General features: G+C 40.8%; 1 protein-coding gene across 1 annotated transcript in view; it reads left to right on the top strand.

The window, feature by feature from the left end:
• Positions 1 to 21,328, top strand: part of TDRD9 (tudor domain containing 9) — a 393,320-nt gene that overhangs the window by 359,045 nt on the left and 12,947 nt on the right. The window contains exons 33-36 of the mRNA XM_073609957.1: positions 6,999 to 7,095; positions 8,128 to 8,263; positions 8,349 to 8,461; positions 17,208 to 17,280. Of these exons, the coding sequence (XP_073466058.1) occupies positions 6,999 to 7,095; positions 8,128 to 8,263; positions 8,349 to 8,461; positions 17,208 to 17,280 (419 nt within the window). The remainder of the gene's footprint in view (positions 1 to 6,998; positions 7,096 to 8,127; positions 8,264 to 8,348; positions 8,462 to 17,207; positions 17,281 to 21,328) is intronic.

The raw sequence follows: 21,328 nt of genomic DNA, 5'->3' as shown, positions 1-21,328 counted from the left end.
AATATAGTTGAAATACTTCTATTTGGACCCTTACTTGGAAAAGTATTTGCAATTTTGTTCACCTTGTAATTGGCACACTCCAGCCAAGACAACAGAGTTCACTTCTGGAAAACAAACCGTAGCCCACAGTTGAGCCATACAGCCTTCTCCATAACCTCCCCCAGCATGTGATCAGACAGTGAAGATAGAAGTTCATTATAAACTCATCTCACCTATTCTCTACGGTCAGATGGCATCCATTTTTGGACAGCATTGCAGTATAGGACTTGACAGGATGACCCTGCTGCCACTCCTGTCAGAATGCTGCTGTGCTGTTAGACCTTCAGCATTCAGTTCAGGCTTTTAGACGTTTATCAGGGTGGAATCCACAGTCAGTGGTGGTCACTGTATAGCTTACTGCTCCTTGTTGAGCCTGTCACAATAAAACGTGTCACAGTAAGGCCCCTTTCATACGCCCGTTCCGTATGTCCATTTTTCATCCATCCATTGACGGATAAAAACCGAACATGTATCTCTATGGGATAGTGGACCTTAGCGGATGATCTGTCTCCGCTAAGCTACGTTTTTGATGATGGAATAAAGCCCTATTTTTTCATCCGTTAAAAAAAATACAAAAAAACAAAACAAAAACGTAACAGATGAAAAATCCACTTACATCTGATCCACTGACATCCGTTTTTAAACCCCCCCCCCCTCATTAACCACTTCAATACTGGGCGGCACCCAGCCCCAGCCCCCCCCCCGCCCAAGCCAATTTTCAGCTTACAGCGCTGTGGCTGTTTAAATGACAATTGCGCAGTCATGCTACGCTGTACCACAAATAGAGCTTTCTTTTGGTGGTATTTGATTACCTCTGCAGTTTTTATTTTTTGCTAAACAAAGACTGAAAATTTTGAAAAAACAGCTTTTCTTCGTTTGTTATAAAATTTTGTAAATAAGTTTTCTCCTTCACTGATGAGGCTGTACTGCCGGGCACTGATAAGCTGGCACTGATATGCGACACTGATGGGCACTGATATGCGACACTGATGGGCACTGATATGCGACACTGATATGCGACACTGATGGGCACTGATATGCGACACTGATATGCGACACTGATGGGCACTGATATGCGACACTGATGGGCACTGATATGCGACACTGATGGGCACTCATAGGCGGCACAGATGGGCACTCACATGTGGCAGACGGGCACTGAAAGGCTGCACTGGTGGGTACTTATGGGTGGCACTGATGGGCGACACCGATGGGCACTGATTGAGACTGATAAATGGCACTGATTGGCATCACTGGCAGGTATTGCTGGTGGGCACTGATGGGCACACATGGCCACCAGGAATGCCATCCCTGGTGGTTCGCTTGAGCCTTTTCCCAACAACCCTGGCCAGTGAATGTTGGGGTCTGCGGGCCTATCAGAGTTTGGGGAGATCCTGCCCTCCCCTTTATGTGGATGGTTGTCGGGTACATACTACCCCTACCCATTCACCAAAAAGGCAGTGAAATATTAAAAAAAACAGACGTTTTTGACAATTCCTTTATAGCTGTCTTCTCCCAGTGCCGTCCTCGCCGGCGTCTCTTCCCGCCATCCATTCTTCTCCTACCATCTCTCCCACTGCAGTCTTTTCCTGCCGCTGTCTTCCCCTCTCTCTGCCGTCTTCCCTGATGCCTTCTCTTTTTTTTTTTTTTTTTTTTTTTACATTCAGCTGTTAGCTGACAAATCCCGCTGACTCATAACTCATCTGGTGGTTAAGGACGCGTCAGCCGCCTTCCCGGCCCGCCCCTCCTTAGCAACCAGCTATATATAGTGTTTGAAGTTCAGTTCAGTGTGTCCCCCCCCCCCCCCCCCTTTTTTTTTTTTTCTTTGTGTGCGTGTAAAAAACAGATGTCAGATATGAAAACGGATGTGAAAATTGACATCCATATCCGTTTATGATCCGTTCTTTTAAAAAAAAAAAGTAACTAAACAAAAAAACGGAACGTCCATGCGAAACCAGCCTAAGGCCCCTTTCACACTGAGGCGCTTCTAAACTGCCAGTAAAACACTTGAGAGCTTTTGAAGAGCCTTTCAGGCACTTTTGAAGAGCTTTCCATTCATTTCAATGGAGAGGGGCGTTTCTTCACCGCCCTGCCAGCGTACTGCCCCAGTGTGAAAGCATTCATTGATTTTAAGGGAAATAGGTTTTTGTGAGCTTTTCCGGTGCTTTTGTTTAGCGTGAAAGCGCCTGAAAAGTGCCTCAGTGTGAAAGGGGTCTAAGAGTGAACATTTAAAGCTTATGCCACCACCACATCGAAGGACTTGTAAGCTGCAATAATGTTACATTTGTGTACTTGGATTTACAAGAAAGCTCAGTATATATACTGAGCTTTATATATATCCACAAGCTAGTGTGGCAAAAGAACCTTGGCTTTTTCCTTCAAAACCTTCATTTAAAGCTATTTCCCTTTTTATCAGGGATTGTTTCAAGTATATTTAAAGGAAAAGTTGTTTTTTAAAATACAGGACTTAACCATGAGTTATATTCTGCCACCTTCATGTGATTTCACACTGACAAAAATTAACCCTCGTTGATGAATGTCTGCAGCTTTCTGAGTTGGTTTACTCCTTGGTTGAGCCGTAGGGGACCGCACCCCCATTTGGATGAAGATACAAGGCCAGACTGTATAGGGCTTAGGGTACTGGATCCTGCACCTAGGCATTTTGTTAGATTAGCCTCTGTGCTCAGTAAGTCCAGTGCCATGGCCTGCCAGTGGTGGAACCCTTTACCTTAAGACACCTTTGGGCATCCTTAACAGGGTTTGCCCTTCCAATGGACATACCCTGAAAGAGGCAAATGTTGGAGGTGACCTATTCACACACGCAAACCACCATTAATGACTAAGGGTTTGTCCCTTTTACCCTTTTGGAGTGTCTTCCGTTTAGATTCACTGATGATGTTGTGACTTTAAATGTGTTGCATACACGCCAACAGGTAGCTGTCGCATGTGTTCCCTTGTGTCAACACTTTTCTAATGTATTGTGCGTACCCTTGTGCTACTGCCACATGCGGGGATTATTTCTGCCCCCTCCACTAGTGCTGTGCCATTTTTGTACATGTCTTTCTCTTTGGTCCCTTTGCCCTACGTGACTTACCGCCTGCAACATGTGAGTCCTGCACATGCTTTAGGCGATAAAGTCAATCTATGACCTAAGGTGTTTGAACTGAAAACACCCTATGGATGACTAGTGGCGCCATATTTCTAACAAATAGAGTGATATAAGCAATCAATACACTCTGACAAAGATATGATAGAATAGTGTATGGTGTAATAAACCAAAATGTATGTGTTAGATACGATTTCCTATATACCTAAAGTGCTGAATAATATGTACAAAAAAATATATATTAAAAGGTGAACATTATTGGATGATACATTTCAAAAAATGACATAAATTGACATAGTGAACAAAAATAATCAGCCTTAGTGACTAGGCTTCAGCATATTCTTGAAACAAAAAGCCAGATGAAAGCAAACGATAGTGAAAAGTCCACAATATATGTGTAATCGTGCCAAAAACGGGAAAAGAAGATATTCCAAAAAGTGAGTGTCTCTATTTCACAATCCTATGCCGTACTGTCCACCACACCTCAGTGACATGAATCCACTCCCTTACGAATGGCAAACTCACCAGCTGTTGAGGCCTTACACTTGTGTGCTTGGCCGGACAGGGCTTTAACCCACTAACATGGGGGTTACCATGTGAGCACAGTCATCCACTGCTCAATGTGCCGCCTTTCTTGGGATGATGGTTCCACATACAGAATAAAAAAATGCTCCAGATGGTGTATTAACATTTAAAAGGTTTAATCACAAACTGAAACTAAAAACCATTGCACTCGCATGATCCATAAAAACAATGGGCATGACACTTCACAGCATATCACAGCAGGCAGGATAAATGTAGTCACAGCACTTCACAGCAAGCAGGATAATGTGGTAACACATGCAGTGAAAATAAGGACACTAGAAGCACTAAATGGTCACGGCGGACCCAAGAAAGGTGTTCGGCACATTGAGCAGTGGATGACTGTGCTCACATGGTAACCCCCATGTTAGTGGGTTAAAGCCCTGTCCGGATTCATGTCACTGAGGTGTGGTGGACAGTACGGCACAGGATTGTGAAATAGAGACACTCGCTTTTTGGAATATCTTCTTTTCCCGTTTTTGGCACGATTACACATATATTGTGGACTTTTCACTATCGTTTGCTTTCATCCGACTTTTCGTTTCAAGAATATGCTGAAGCCTAGTCACTAAGGCTGATTATTTTTGTTCACTATGTCAATTTATGTCATTTTTTGAAATGTATCATCCAATAATGTTCACCTTTTAATATATTTTTTTAATATATATTTTTTTGTACATATTATTCAGCACTTTAGGTATATAGGAAATCGTATCTAACACATACATTTTGGTTTATTACACCATACACTATTCTATCATATCTTTGTCAGAGTGTATTGATATCACTCTATTTGTTAGAAATATAGCGCCACTAGTCATCCATAGGGTGTTTTCAGTTCAAATATTTTGTTTTTTTTAAGTGGCAGCTCACTAGTGATTGATTATCCTAGGCGCAGTGATGGAAGGACAGGTGTGGGCACCATATTTTTCCTGGTCATCCTCAGTTTTTATGACCTAAGGTGACCTGGTCTTAGACCAATTCTTGAACCAAGCCTGCGCCTCAGTGGTCAGAGATAATCCTGATTGGTAATGCTTCACTGTTTGTACAGCGATTGGTAGGAACATAGTCACGAATGGCATCTTACCCCTTCTGCAATTGGCAGTTACATTTAATGCGGTTTTGTATTGCGGCCTGGGGCACTTCAGCCATGTACGACTTTATCTCTGCAGTTGGTATGCACAATACCCTTGCAGGTCCTTTAACCCTTTTTTGCTGTTTTTTTTTTACGGTAGTGGCCCTAGCTGACCTCAAATGGTTGTTTACTCCTTATGCTGTGCAGGTGGTGCATCAGGTTAACCTTACTGATACTGTTTAGCTTGCATACTGTTTTATGTGGGCCTACAATGACCTAGTTGTGCTGGCCATTAACCACTTAAGGACTAGCCTCGTTTTGGATTTTAGGTGTTTACATGTTTAAAACAGTTTTTTTTGCTAGAAAATTACTTAGAACCCCCAAACATTTATATATTGTTTTTTTTTTTCTAACACCCTAGAGAATAAAATGGCGGTCATTGCAATACTTTTTTTGCACCGTATTTGCGCAGCGGTCTTATAAGCGCACTTTTTTTGGAAAAAATTCACTTTTTTGAATAAAAAATAAGACAACAGTAAAGTTAGCCCAATTTTTTTTTATATTGTGAAATATAATGTTATGCCAAGTAAATTGATACCCAACATGTCACGCTTCAAAATTGAGCCCGCTCGTGGAATAGCGTCAAACTTTTACCCTTAAAAATCTCCATAGGCGACGTTTAAAAAAAATTCTACAGGTTGCATGTTTTGCCTTACAGAGGAGGTCTAGGGCTAGAATTATTGCTCTCGCTCAACCGGTCGCGAACCCGCCGCAGAGACCACCATTATCGTACACAGAATCGCCGGCCCTAAAGATGGATACCTCGGTTGTGGCAGCAGCTGGTGCCGTTACCGAGATATCCATCTTTAAAGTGATGACGTATATATACAGTGGCCGGTCCTTAAGTGGTTAAAACCACTGTTTTGCAGTTGGTCTGTGAATCGCCACTGCTCTTGCGGGCTGTTGTAGAATGGCATACAATGTCTATGGTCACACACACGCTCTGTTAGCTATCTGTTGTGGGAGGCCTCTTGCCATGTTTGGTAACTGTGTAATTTGTGAACCTTTTAGCTATCCCTGTCTTCTAGTGTCTCTGTTCCTACCGCCAGCTTTTATTCCGCTAAGGCTAATGCAAGTGTTGTCTAACCCTTCAGATAAATTGTACCTGGAATAAGGGCTTTGGTCTACGACAGAGGTCTCCAATCTTTTTGGTATTAGGCACCAGCTTCACGGCAGTCAATTTTCCCAGGGACTGGGAGAGGGCCAGTTTCCCCTTTTATATCAATGTCCTCGGTTCCCCTTCACATTACAGTGCAGTACTCTTTACATCACAGTACCCCTTTTTACATTAAACACTTTAAAGTGGTTGTATATGCACACTGACAAAAATTAACTTTCAAATTTTTACCTACAGGTAAGCCTATAAGGGTTATCTGTAGGTAAAATGAGTATCTCCTAAACCTGTACGGTTTAGGAGATATTCACCCTGCATGCAGCCGCTGATGTCATGCGCTCTGAAGGTCTGGTGGATGCTGCCGTTATGCTTGGGAGTGACGTCATCATGGCTCCGGCCTCTACCAGCGCCGGAGCCGCGAACCCGAAAGAAATGCTGAGGGACCATGTCAGCTCCTTCAGCAGTGACAGGGAGGCAATGCCGGCGCTTCATTCTAAGGTAAGTATTTCGTAGTGAGCGGTGCGTACTAGCTCATTATGCCTTTGCCTTACAGGTTTTTTGGGGGGTGTTTGTGGGAATACAACCTCTTTAAGACCAGGCCTTTTTCTGACATTTGTTGTTTAAAAGTAAAAATTTGTATTTTCTTTTATAGAAGATTACTTTTAACTTTACTTTTAATTACTTTTTTATTACCCCAAACATATAGATATGTGTGTGTGTGTGTGTGTGCTCAAAAGTTTGCATACCCTGGCAGAAGTAGTGACATTTTGGCATTAATATTGAAAATATGACTGATCATGCCAAAAAACTGTCTTTTTTTATTTACTCTGTGATCAGAAGAATTGGATACAGCAAATTTCCCTAGTGGGGACACAAACGGGAATAAAAACATGACAGTGGCTTTAAACCCTAATCATTCAAATTTTAAAACAAAGTTTTTTGACTTAAGTATATATATTATAGTAACAAAATGGTTTTCATTTATTTATAGCCATTCTTATTTTATTTCCTTCCTGATATAGGCTCTTTGCTAATGCTGCGGGAAACGTCTTTGCTTCCGTCTATTCCAGGATTGCCAGCACTTATTACTATGCTGTTTGCCCCTGTAATTGAGCTAAGGTAAATTTTGTGATCATATAACACAATGTCTTGTTTTATATCATGTTGCACTTCTTGAAGGGTGAGGTCTTCCTGCAGTTAGATTAGGACAAAATGTACTTTTCCTTCTGGTTTATTGAGAGACACAAGAATTCAGATACTGTTGGGTTATACTAACAAATTAACAAATAGAAAAATTGTGGCCCAGCCCAGGTTATAGTGAGGTTGTAGGGATCAATCAGGAGACTTTATAGGTACGTCAAGGCATTACAAGATTCCTACACACAGGTGCTATTGATTTTAGGATATCCCCATTTATCTTTCCTGACTTTAAATGCTTTACATTTACCACCTCACCCTAAACTTTTTTCTGCATGTGTCATGCTACAATATCGCTTAATCTGGATTTTATACATATGAGCAACACAAAATAGTCCATAATGTCTACTCAGGGGAAAAAAAATAATTAATTTCCAATCAATGATGGGAGAATCTTGCGAGAAGTATAATTGAAAAAGAGAGCATGAGCTATGACGTGGAAAGAAAAGATTTTCGGTCTCAAATTCTTTTCTGTAGCAACATGAGGTGAAATTGAAGGCATGGTTGGTCGAGTCTCGAAATCAATGGTGGCACCATTGGATCACAAAACGCACAAAGTTTCAGATTTTCAAAAGAAAATTTGTTCATTCAACCCATGTATGGCCTGCTTTAGTCAGAACCAATTACCTTAAAAGTGAAAAAATACCATTGGATTTTTGTTTCTTTTGGGGGGGTTTTAGGCTATAGATACAAGCACCAGTATGTAAATCATAATACAATGCTATTAAAGGATATGCACAATTTCATTGTCTAGACAATATACTCAGGATAGGAGAAATTTGGCTTCTAAGAATGGTATTAGAAAAGACTATCGTATTTTCCCAAATTAAGGAGTAGATTTTTTTTTTTCCTGTATCTGAGAACACTATTTTAGTCAGTGGGACCCCTACACCTGTGATGGCTGTCTGGAGAAATATTTCTGTACAGATATTTGAAGTTCTGTTTGTTTTCTAGAGTTGATGACATGAGAAGAGAGTACACAGGTGCACTCTGTGGTCTGGGTTGGCATTGCAGAAATCTTGCAGTATGGCCAGAACATGACATTGAACTAGCTTTTGATGTACGCTTCACCACTGAAGATCTTGTGAAGGTTTGTGATTGAACAGATGTTTCCTTTGCTTTTCTACTGTAGCGTTCCATATTGGCCTTGCTTATGTTTTTTTCCTTTGTTAAAGATAAATATGATAAGGTCAGCTATAAACAGATTGGTTTGCTGCAGTCTTGGTGGCTCTGTCAGCAATGAATGTACTGGACGGCTTCAGGAAGATATTCGGGAACAGCTGTTGAGGTATGACTCTTTTTACATACACAGTAAACTAAAGTTTCTGGCATTATGTTTGTATGTCAGTAAGGTAGCTACAATAGGGCAATGTCTCTTCACAATACATTTGGCACAAAATCTGTTGGTCAGCATTGCTTACATATTTGTATTGCTACAGTTTGTGCTTTGATCTGTCAGCCATATATAATGGTAGATTATCTAACACGTCATAACCTAATTAAATTGCTCTGGAAGTATATTCTGTAGCATACGGACAGTTCAGTAATCTATAATAATTAATGGATTACTGCTTGCAACCAATAGGGTTATTAAGCAACCTGTCACTTCAGCTCTGTCAGATCATGCCCCATTTTGAAAACGTTTTTGGTTTGTTAAAGCGAACACGCAAGTCCTAAACAACCTTTATTAAACTGTTTTAAGGATTTTAGCATGCTTTATTGAATTACATTATTGATTTCTATTTGCCATGGAGATATTGGGGTTGCTGCTATTTTCAGTTGGAGTCCCAGATTTGAGGTTTAAGCTTACGTTGATAGCATTTAAACCAGCGCAGGACAGTTAAGCAAATTATTTAATGAGCATATCAGCCCCTAGTCTACCCTAGAGTCTGTTCTTCCTACATTGGAACTCCTTTTTTAGCTTGGATGACCTCTGTGCATCTGAGTTTAGTGAGAAGAAGGAATTGGATATATTTGCTTTATTGCTGTCTGCCTGTCTTTTTCTGGCCTTTTCTTTACTTTGACCTCGATCATTCTTAGGCTTTCAACAGACAGATGTTTTTTTTTTTTTTGTTTTTTTTTTGGAGAAAACCAAGATAAGGGACACTCTGCTTCACCTGCATCTGCTGGAGCTGTAACTTCTGACTTGAGCTTCGAGTGGAAGTGGTGCACTCACATTTAAACAATTCTATCCCTGTTCTATGTGAAAAAAGAAAAGATGAAAATCCTATTGCAGACAGACTTTTCAGGCAGATCTAAACTCGTGTTGTTGGAGAGTCGTGCAAGCAGGATGTGACGGCAATGTTTGTACCCCACTTAAATGATTGATACATAAACTAAGTGATTAAAACCTTTTGTCTATATAAGAATCAACCAATGAGGTTGCCACTATTACAGATAGAATTAAAACGAATGATAAACGCGAAAAGAATAACAATCAAATTTATTTAAACTTACTATTGTACAGAAAAGAAACTTGTATTAATCAGATATTACCAACTATAACATAGATGATACAACCTTAGAAAAAAGATGTTACCAATGATACAAAGTAATGCAAATAGGTATTTTGCTATAATGGACCGACCAAAGGTATTAGTATATCAGGACAAATTGTAGGACAGGAAAAGTTACAGAAAAGAGGAAGTTATACACAAAAAGTAAAGTAGGTGCAAATCTTACGGTTAAAAACCTACCCCTCCTCACCCCCCTTCTATATGCTAAGACTGCTATATTGAGCCAATGTGGGTGGCGGGCTCTCTTAAGCTATGACACCAGCTATCACTTAGGATCAAGTTATTCCTGTTCCTTTCCCACCTCCTTTGAAGTGACATTCCAACTAGTCCAATTGCTACCAAATGGTCAGGGAAGAGGCTTTTGTCAGATAGCTACTCCAGATAAAATTCCACAGCTGGCTATGGTGTCTGTTGCTTCTAAACATACCCAAACAGTATTCTGAAACTCTAGATTCATCAAAAGTGCACTGGAAGTCACATTAATAATAGTCTATCATTTTCAAGGATCAAATTTCCACATCAAGGATGGTGTGCTTAGCTGAGAACCCCCCCCCCCTTCTCTGAAGACTCCTAGGATGTATGACCCCCTTTGCCTGGGCATGTTTCTCTGATTATGGGGAGGGGGGTGAAGTGTGTGTGCCTTTCCTCCAATCAGCTGTCACGCAGTGTATGCCCAGACTCCACACCCACTGCTGAAATGGGAAGAAAGATTTTTAACACTTTCTAAAGAATGTAGAAAGAGAGAGACTGCAGATATACAGGTAAAACGTATGTAGGGAGATTTGTTACATCTGTGTATCATCTGAGGCTATTCACTTCACTAGGTATAGGAGAGAGTTTACAACCACTTTAAGGGGAGGTAGCTGTGTTCTCAATGTACCCAGAGAAAAGGATTTTAAGCTGAGCTCTTTTTTTCCTCTGTCATCCACTAAAGGACATTACTTGATGCCTGGAAACCTAAGGACGTTTAAAAGCCGTTCAAACTAGGGTTTCACTGATGCTAGTATCGGTGGCGAACCAAGCTTTTGCACAAGAATCAGTACTTGTACAAATGCTACAATGCCTGTTGTATCAGGCCAGGCATCCTCAGTGTAGCATGGGTTGCCGGGCAGCCTCACAGGTGATCGGTGCAGCAGCGGGGGGCAGTTACATGCACTGATTCCCCTGTATAGCCTTTCAATAAAGCAGCTGACAGACACTTTTCCTCTTCTCCTTCCTGTAACTGTCAGTTACTTTATTGAAAGGCTATACAGGTGGATCGGTGCTTGTAACTGCCCCCACCGCCACACCAATCACCCCTGACTGTGCCCTGTGTGTTCCTCCGGGTCCCCAGGTCCTCCTCCCTCTCCGGTGTCCTCCTCCAGGTCCCCCTCTGCGATGCTTAAGTTTGAATGAATGAATGAATGTCTCCTGTCCATTCATATTCAGTGCTGCTGAGAAAGGGACTGTGGAATCTGTGTCCTCAGCCCCCTTCTCTGTCTCAAAGGGGAGATGTCAGTGTTAAAGGTTAAATTGTAAAAATAAAAAAATACAAATAAAAACGCTGACCACTATCGGTACTTGTACACGGTCTTACCCTAGTTCAAACTGAGTTGCTTGTATAGCCTTTTGACTTTAACAAACATCTGTTAGGGCAGGCGCATCAACTTTGTAAGAAATTTAAAAAAAAATGCTGCAAACTTGGTCCCATTTGATCAGCGGCCCTGTTGTAAAGTAAAATATCCTCTTTGTTACTGCTGGCTGTAGCTCCACATCTGAAGCCCAATTTTGGAAGTTTCTAGCGCTAAATCGCTACCTACTATCCAAGTTGACTTTTATGTTACTATCCTAAATGAAAAATCTGCACTGTTGGGGTCGGTACCGTGTATGACACAGCCTTGCATTGCTGTTCGTGCACCCATAAAAGTTAAAGATCACTAAGCACTTACAGCCTGTGTGATCTATTGGCCCAGACAGTGTATGTTTAGAAGCAGCCATAGATAAGTCACATAGCACTGCAGGCTGTGTGGTGTTTTGTGAGTGGCACCATGTCTCCTTATCCGCTGATGCTAGGGAACAGTGCTGGCACTCACAAATCCATCTCCTTTCCAGCAGTGTTGGATAAACTGTTCAACCACTCTGCTTGACAAAAGGCAAGATGGATTTGAATGGGACCAAGAGCTACATGTACTTGGTCCCCTGAAGGGTTGAAAAGTTTAGCAATACAGTGGATATAAAAAGTCTACACAGCCCTGTTAAAATGTCAGGTTTCTGTGATGTAAAAAAGACAAAAATAAATCACTTCAGAACTTTTTCCACCTAAAATAATGTGGTTGCATAAGTGTGCACACTCTTAAAACTGGGGATGTAGCTGTGTTCATAATTAAGCAATCACATTCAAACTCGTGTTAATAGGAGTCCACACTTGACATTGTTTAAAGTGCCTCTGATTAATCCCAAATAAAGTTCAGATGTTCTAGTAGGCCTTTCCTGACATTTACTTAGTTGCATCCTACAGCAAAAGCCATGGTCCACAGAGCTTCCAAAGCATAAGAGGGATCTCATTGTCGATGGGTACAAAACAATTTCCAAGGCATTAGATATATCATGGAGCACAGTGAAGACGGTCATCAAGTGGAGAAAATATGACACAACAGTAACATTACCAAGAACTGGACGTCCTGACAAAATTGATGAAAAGACGAGAAGAAAACTGGTCAGGGAGGCTGCCAAGAGGAGCTAAAGGAGCTGCAGGAATATCTGATAAGTACTGGCTGTATATTCTTCATATGACTGGGCTATGGGGTAGAGTGGCAAAACTGAAGCCTTTTCTTACCAATAAAAACATCCAAGCCTGGCTACATTTTGCAAAAACACATCTGAAGTCTCCCAAAAGCATGTGGGAAAATGTGTTCTGCTCTGATGAAACCAAGGTTGAACTTTTTGGCCATAATTCCAAAAGATTATGTTTGGCGCAAAAACACTGCACATAACCAAAAGAACTCCATGCCCACAGTGAATCATGGTGGTGGCAGCATCATGCTTTGGGGCTGTTTTTCTTCAGCTGGAACAGGAACCTTAGTCAAGGTAGAGGGAATTCTGAACAGTTCCAAATGCCAGTCAGTATTAGCATAAAACCTTCAGGCTTCTGCTAGAAAGCTGTGAACATGAAGAGGAACTTCATCTTTCAGCATGACAACCACTCACAGCATACATCCAAATCAACAAAGAAATTGCTTCACCGGAAGAAGATTGAAGTTTTGGAATGGCCCAGCCAGAGCCCAGACCTGAATCCGATTGAAGATCTGTGGGGTGATCTGAAGAGGGCTGTGCAAATCTGACAGATTTGGAGTGTTTTTGCAAAGAAGAATGGGCAAATATTGCCAAGTCAAAATGTGCCATGCAAGATAGACTCGTACTCAAAAAGACTGAGTGCTTCAACAGCGTATTAGTTTAAGGGTGTGCACACATATGCAACCATATTTTTTTAGTTTTACTTTCCGCCACCTAAAAGATTCCAGTTTGTTGTACTTGAGTTGTACAGTTTATAGGTCACATTAAAGGTGAAAAAAGTTCTGAAATGATTTATCTTTGTCTCATGTTTTTTAACTGCTTGGGGACTGCTACACAAACATTTACGTCGGCAGAATGGCACAGACAGGCAAATGGGTGTACAGGTACGTCCCTTTTAAATTTGTCGTCATGTGCGCGCGTGTGGCCCTGCCGCGAGCTCCGTGAGTGTGGTCGCGGGTCCTGCAGATTCAATGTCCGCGGGGATACCCGCGATCGTCTCATGGAGAGGAAGAGCGGGGAAATGCTGATGTAAACGAGCATTTCCCTGTTCTGCCTAGTGACACTAATCACAGCTCCCTGTAATCGGGAGCGGTGATCAGTGCCATGTCACACATAACCCCCCCACAGTTAGAATCACTCCCTAGGACACGCTTAACCCATGTAGCACCCCCTCCTGGTTAACCCCTTCACTGCCAGTCACATTTACACAGTAATCAATGCATTTTTAATTGCACTGATCACTGTATAAATGTTAATGGTCCTAAAATAACGCCAAAAGTGTCCGATTTGTCCACCAAAATGTCGCAATCACGATAAAAATCACTGATCGCCGCCATTACTAGCAAAAAAAAAAATAATTAATAAAAATGCCATAAAACTATCCCCTAATTTTGTAGACGCTATAACTTTTGCGCAAACCAATCAAAAGCTTATTGCGATTTTGTTTTTACCAAAAATATGTAGAAGAATACGTATCGGCCTAAATCCGGCTATTTTTTTTAATAGCGCAAAAAATACAAGCCACAGAGGTGATCAAATGCCACCAAAACAAAGCTCTATTTGTGGGGGAAAAAAGGACGACAATTTTGTTTGGGAGGTACGTCGCACGACCACGCAATTTTCAGTTAAAGCGACGCAGTGCCAAATCGCAAAAAGTGCTCTGGTCTTTGGTCAACCAAATGGTCCGGGGCTTAAGTGGTTAACATCACAGAAACCTGACAATTTTAACAGGGATGTGTAGACTTTTTATATCCACTGTACTTCCTTAAAATATGTACGGAAGACCAGGTCGAAGCCGTTCAAATCTGACACCTAAGCCTGATGGTTAAAAAAAAAAAAGTCAATTACTGTGCTAGTGGGGTGAGCATTACTGGGAGAAGGAAGGTACTTTATCTTGCAAATCTTTGCAAACTTTGATGCAGGAAAGAAAGGCGTTTACCTAGTCTTTGCATAACTATTTTGGCTGGGGTTCCCCTTAATATCCAGACCTAAAGGGCCTGGTATGCAATTTAGGGGGACCCCCCACGCCATTTTTAAATTTTGGTTCGGGGTTCCCCTGTGGGGAATTCCCATGCCGTTTTTATCAATGAACTTTTATGCGGACCGGCAATTCATTAATAGCCGCGAGTAGTTTTAAATTACTTTTTTTTCCTTTGAAATGTCGTTTTTCTGTCAGACTGTTCTAAACACGGGAAACATGCGCCTCTTTATAGGCATACTATAGACACCCCCCAGGTATGAAATTTAAAGGAATATTACACTTTTATTGTTTCACTTTAAGCATTATTAAAATTACTGCTCCCGAAAAAACCGCCGTTTTTAAAACTGCATTGATCCATGTCCCCTGTGGCAGGACCCAGGTCCCCAAACACTTTTTATGACAATAACTTGCATATTAGCCTTTAAAATTACCACTTTTGATTATTCATGTTCGTGTCTAACGGTGTTCGCGTGTTTGAATGCATTTTTTTCCTGTTCGCATGTTCTGGTGCGAACCGAACAGAGGGGTGTTCGGCTCATCCCTAGTGGGCACATAAAGAACAAGGAGGGGAGAATTTTAAAGTTACATTGTTTTGTATTTTACTATGGTAGGTACCGAGGTGCTGGCAGTTTTCATAAAGAGAGGTCTGCTTTAATTCCCCCAAAGCACATTAATGGTATAATTCACTATCAAAATTTGTATTTATATGTCCTCCTAATACCACATACTTCTGGCCCATGATGTCATGAGAATGGGTTTTAAAAACATTTTACCCTTGATTTTAAATACACATCAACAAGATCATGAATATTGACTTTCACTGTTTCTAGGTTTGGTTTGAGAGACACTGATCACATTCTCTGTCTGTAACTTGGCCAGATTGAATTTTTCCAATAATGATTCTGTTGATATCACTGTAGGGTTGTATTACTAAAGTCTGGTGCAGCTGTATATGATAGCCAATCGGCTTCTAACTTCAGCTTGTTCAATTACAGTGGTTGTAAACCTCAGACATGAAATATGAACAAAGCATATCACACTATAGTGTGTGCTTGTCTCAATCCAGAGCACTAAGGGTCATTTCGATCTGCTGCCTCCTTCCTCTGAGTCGCTTCTGACGAGTTTTCCTGACACACAGAGAAAAATGGTGACAGGTAGGGCACAGCCTTTGGCAGCCTCAGCTCTGTTCCTGTGTGCTGTGTGAAGAGGGGAGTGTCCCTTCCCTCCAATCAGTTCTCTCCTCACTGATGTAACTTCAACTCTCCACCCCCTGCTTTTCAGAGTCGAGAGATTCTATCTAAATTCTAAACTTTTAATGGATGTATGGGAAAGACTGCAGATAACCAGTACAACTTATGTAGTAGGATTTGTTTCACCTCTGTGTCATCTGAGGCCATTTTTTTCACTAGGTATATATGAGGGTTTACAACCACGTTGCATTTTGACACAAAAAAAAAACTAAAAGCCGACTGAATTCTGTTCAGAGCTGCGCCAGATTTTGTACTCCAGAGCTGTGCCAGAGTTTGTACTCTCCAATTTTAGTAAATGAACCCCAATGTGTCCATTGCAAAGTTGCTGTAGGATTCACTCAAAGTGGAACTTTATTTACAGGAAATCTGAAATAAGAGAAACACAAAGGCTGCCGTTGACCACCTGCTTTTACATTTATAGTTGCTTGCATGTTATGCTGGCTCTTGTTCTAAAGCACCTAAAATCACTGACCAGGAGCATATATGTGCACTATTAATGTTTTTTAACCGCTTGCCGACCACCACAGTTATACTGCAGGTGAATCGCCGTCATGTTACATCGGCTCCAGAGGCGTCCACTAGGGGTGTGCACCCGCTGCTCGCCCCCGGAGCCAATGCAAGTGCCTGGCGGTCTCGATGACCGCCGGGCTCCCGCGATCCCTCGTAACACGCTGAGAGCCGGGAGCTCTGTGTGTAAAACAAATAATAAAAATGCTATAAATCTATCACCTATTTTGTAGACGCTATAACTTTTGGGCAAACCAATCAATATACGCTTATTGTGTTTTTTTTTTTTTTCTTTTATCATCAAAAACATGTAGAATACATATCAGCCTAAACAGAAAAAAATCATTTTTTTTTTTTTTTTTTTTTTTTTTTTTTTTTTTAAATGGGGGCATTTATTATAGCAAAAAGTACAAAATGTGTGTTGTTTTTTTTTTTTTTCAAAATTGTCGCACTTTTTTTTGTTTATAGCGCAAAAAATAAAAACCGCAGAGATGATCAAATACCAAAAGAAAGCTCTGTGGGGAAAAAAGGACGTCAATTTTGTTTGGGTACAACGTCGCACGACCGTGCAATTGTCAGTTAAAGCGACGCAGTGTAGGTAAAAGTGGTTGTACAGGGTGTACAACCACTTTAAGCCAGGAGTCAGCATAGTAGCCTGGCAATTGGAATGTTATGGTGATCAGCAATGGCAGCCTGTACACTTTGTTGATCATAGGTTTCCTTTAGTGTGATGGTTCCCAACTTCATTCCTCAAGTAACCCTTACAGGCCATGTTTTGGGAATTTCCCTTAAATCTTAGATAAAATGGCTGTCAATAATTCCAAACCACTGACATTGATTGCACCTGTGCAAGGTGAATTAAATCCTGAAAACATGGCCTGTTAGTAGTCAAGGACTGAGGTTGGTAACCACTTCTTCAGGGTATCAACCCTTTCTCTTATGAAATGCTGACACAGCTTAAGATATACATATAATGAGAAATTTACTGTCAACTTTTTCTTGTCTAAGTTTGTTTCAAAAGGAGGAACCGTGTGAGGTGATCCCTGTGAAGTGCTTTGAGAACCTTTACCAGTGGAACCAGGTAAAATTTAGTTCCTCGATAATGCTGAACTTCAGGGTTATCCTAAAACAGAAAACTCTTGCATCATTAGCTTTTTTTCATTCCGAAATAAAAAAATGCCTTCATATCCCTTCTATTCCATGAATGATGCAATGTTGCTGCATCTTTATTTGCATATTGCTGGTCTGGATACAACCTGCTGCAGGACTTCATAGGCTTGTGTCTGCTTAGAAAAACTTTGTCCTAGCAGGGTTGAGGGGATCACTATGTAATATAAACGTAAAAAAAAAGAAAGAAAAACTGCTGCGCCAACCAATCAAACCAATAAAAGTGAAAATTAGATATAGTGAGAAAATAAGCAGCCAACACCACCAATTAGACTAATTGTGACAATAAAGAAAGAGACAAAAAGTGTAGCGCTAAACTGTATCTGTTAGCAACATCAAAATGAGCTAAGGTGACAAACAGTGTGTATCAGGAATTGTATTAAATTAGACCTCATATAAAAGTACAGAAAACCCGTGATAAATCCAATATTCCAAAGAAAACATCTATTCACATATCTACTGTACTTTGTCAGTCAACACCATCAAACTGTGTTGGGATGACAAACAGTGTATCAAAAGGTGAGTTTGTATTTAGGATAGTACATCAATGAGGAATCCAATATTCCAAGGGGAACCTCTATTGGCATATCCTCTATAATGAAACAATGTAAAACAAATGTGCATCACACAAATTAAGCCTAAAACCTAAAAAACCAACATAGGCATGTATGTATAAGGGTAAATGGTAAGTCTCTGAGGTGAGGACAGTTCATATAATCAGATGGAGACTTCTTAGAGCATAGGTATCTATCTCAAAATGACATTTGCTGGATTCCTCCAGTGATCAGCCTGGTGTAAGAATAATATAGAATGCCCTTACCGGACGCGGTGGACTCACAGGCCGTACAGCGGTGAGTCATACGAGCTTGGACCGTGTACCACGGTAGGGTTATAGTTGTTCTTGATCCACCATCAGATGATCTTGATAGAAAACTCTAATCATAAGCGGTCTCCCGGGTTCATCCTCCAGCACTCACTTGGGACGATTTCAGACAGGGACAATAGGATAAGAAAGGCTCCACCTAGTGTGAATTCCGATTTCTCAAAGGATTTTATTGCATAAAAAATTCCAGATAAAAGCAAAAATTCGTAAAAACATGAAAAAAATGTAATTGAGCGCAGTAGATAGATGGTTTGAGGTAGCGTCCTACACCCGACGCGTTTCGTCTGAGAAGACATCAACTGGGGTACAGCTCACCTCTCGTCTACTGCGCTATTTAATAGAAAGTGCTCAAAATTACATTGGGGACACCTGTGCGGCGTGACTTCCGGGTTTGCATCACGTGAGCGTATTTTTAATCAGCTGACTATCTATCTGGCCTATCACCAGATGGCTTACAGATCCAAACCAAACCTCGGTTTGGATCATCCATGTAGCCAATTAGAATCAGGCCGTGTGGACCTGTGATCACCGCGCTCGCGCGTCACAACCCTATGACGCAGAGCGCAGTGCACTCCTCCTAACTGGCTGACTGTTCTTGGGCGTGTGCGTCACCGCGTATCTACGCGGTGACGTCATGCGTCAAAGCATCCCTCTCATTTGAAAGCACTGCATGTAGTAAAAAAGGACCGCTCATCGCGCAGGCGCAACGGCGCGAGACGTCTTACCCAACAGAAACTATCAAAGATTGGTGTTGTAAATAGGCACCAATAGGAGCTGTTTCCTTACTCCATTAGCCACTCATATTGTTCCTTGTGTTTACCAGGATCGTCAGACATAGATCGAAATAGATTGTTTGACATCCAAAAACAATACAATCATTGGGGCATAGGAGAAGTATAAATGCACCAACCAATGGAATCATCGAGGGGAATTTTTAAATATAGAACCATAATAGTCACGACACACATGTTATCCCCTATTGACAATCATCAATCTTCAATGGAATAATGCAGTCATCTTAAAAAATGTATGTTGTGATGAAACCATATATATAAAAATACATATATATCTAGAAAAATGTATAATCACATAAAAATAAAAGTAAAAATCCCCCTTGTGTATTGGCCATAACTACAAAGCCATATATCCGCAACGTGTGTCAAAAAGGAAAAAACATGTATATTTCCCTTCTGACACACAGAGATAGATTTTTAGTATTATCTAATTTAGTTTGATCAGAGAAGGAAGGGAAAAAAGGGAAATAATCCAAATACAAACAACGTAACAGATCCGATAGTCGTAATTAGAGAAGTTAATTATTATGAATATATGTTAAGTCAATATAGTAGGAATGACAGAATCTAGTGCCCAATAGAGTACCTATAGACAATCTAAAGAATATATATAAATATCTAAGTCAATGAAACAAAGAGGGGAACATAATAGGAGTCTTTAAGACTGATTAATAAACGCATTGATGTCCCACTCGATGTTTAAACCGTGGGGTACATAGCATTTGATTTGGTGTATCCACCAAGTTTCGAGACTCCCCTTATGCTAGATTCCCCTCTCCAATGTGGAATAAACCGATCTATGACCTGGAAGATGGTCCCTGCTGGGTTGCGGTCATGATGTGATGCATAATGTTTTGGAACACTATGATTAGTTTTACCTTTTTTGATTGCCGTAATATGTTCTTTTACCCTAGTGGTGAAATTCCGTATTGTCCTACCAATATATTGTTTTTTACACGGACATGTGATGAGATATACAATATATGGAGTTTTGCATGTAGCAAATTGTTTCATTTTATATTCTTTACCTGTAGTGGTGGAATTGAAAGTTTCTATTTTCCGTGCCTGGCAAGCATTCCATTTGCACACTGTACATCTTCTACAAGGATAGAAACCCTTAATGTCATGAAAGAATGATATCTTATTTGGGGGATCTATCACATTTGGTGCGATTTGTCCTTTAATTGATGGGGCACCCCTAAATATAGTCGCAGCCTGTTCAGGTAGCACTGGGCCCAAAATGGTATCACTCTTCAGTATTTTCCAATGTTTTTTAATTATATCTCTAACTTGTTTGTATTGAGTAGAGAAATTCGTAAGAAAAGACCACTTATGTTTAGAATCCTCGTATTTTATAGATTTTTCTGATTGAGCGACCAATAAAGAGGCTCGATCCATTTGGGCTACCTGTTGGATCTCCTTAGTGATAAGGGAATTATCATAACCTTTTTCACAGAAACGTGTTTTTAAAATTTCAGCTTGTAGGAAATAGTCAGAAAGGTGAGAACAATTTCTCCTTATTCTCACCAGCTGGCTTTTCGGAATGGATTTAAGCCATACCTCATGATGGCAGCTATCAGTCGGAATGTATCCATTCCGATCCGTAGCCTTGAAATATGTTTTGGTTTCCAGATGTCCATTGTTGGATATGATCTCTAAATCCAAAAAATGGATTCTAGACGGGCTGGCTTCGTATGTCAAATGGATACCTCTCTGGTTTGCATTTAAGATAGTAATAAATGCATCCAAAGAGTCCATACTCCCCCTCCATAGGAGGAGGATGTCGTCTATGTACCTCACCCACAGAGCTAGCTCCGGGGGGTTTAAAGCATAGACGACATCCTCCTCCCATTTGGCCATGAAGATGTTCGCCAAGCTGGGAGCAAATTTTGCTCCCATGGCTACTCCCTTAGTTTGTAGGTAAAATTGGTCATTATACCAAAAATAGTTCGCACATGTGGCAAATTTGAGTAAATCCATAATGAACTTTCTCTGTGTTCGGGGGATGTTACCCTCTCTTGAGAGGAAACACTCAACTGCTTCCAGGCCCTGCATTTGAGGTATAGATGTATATAAGGACGTAACGTCCGCAGTGACTAATATTATGTTCCTAGTGTCTGTGACTTTCTGCAATTTCGTAATAGTATCTCTAGTGTCTTTCAGAAAAGAAGGGACAGCTTGGACTATCGGTTGGAGGAAAAAATCGATGTATTTCCCTACCCGGGAAGTTATAGAATTAATGCCGCTGATAATCGGACGTCCTGGCAGGTTTATCGCATTTTTAT

The sequence above is a fragment of the Aquarana catesbeiana genome, linkage group LG13 (genome assembly GCF_042186555.1).
Source record: "Aquarana catesbeiana isolate 2022-GZ linkage group LG13, ASM4218655v1, whole genome shotgun sequence".
Taxonomy (NCBI): Eukaryota; Metazoa; Chordata; class Amphibia; order Anura; family Ranidae; genus Aquarana; species Aquarana catesbeiana.
This window is presented reverse-complemented; position numbering and strand designations above follow the sequence as displayed.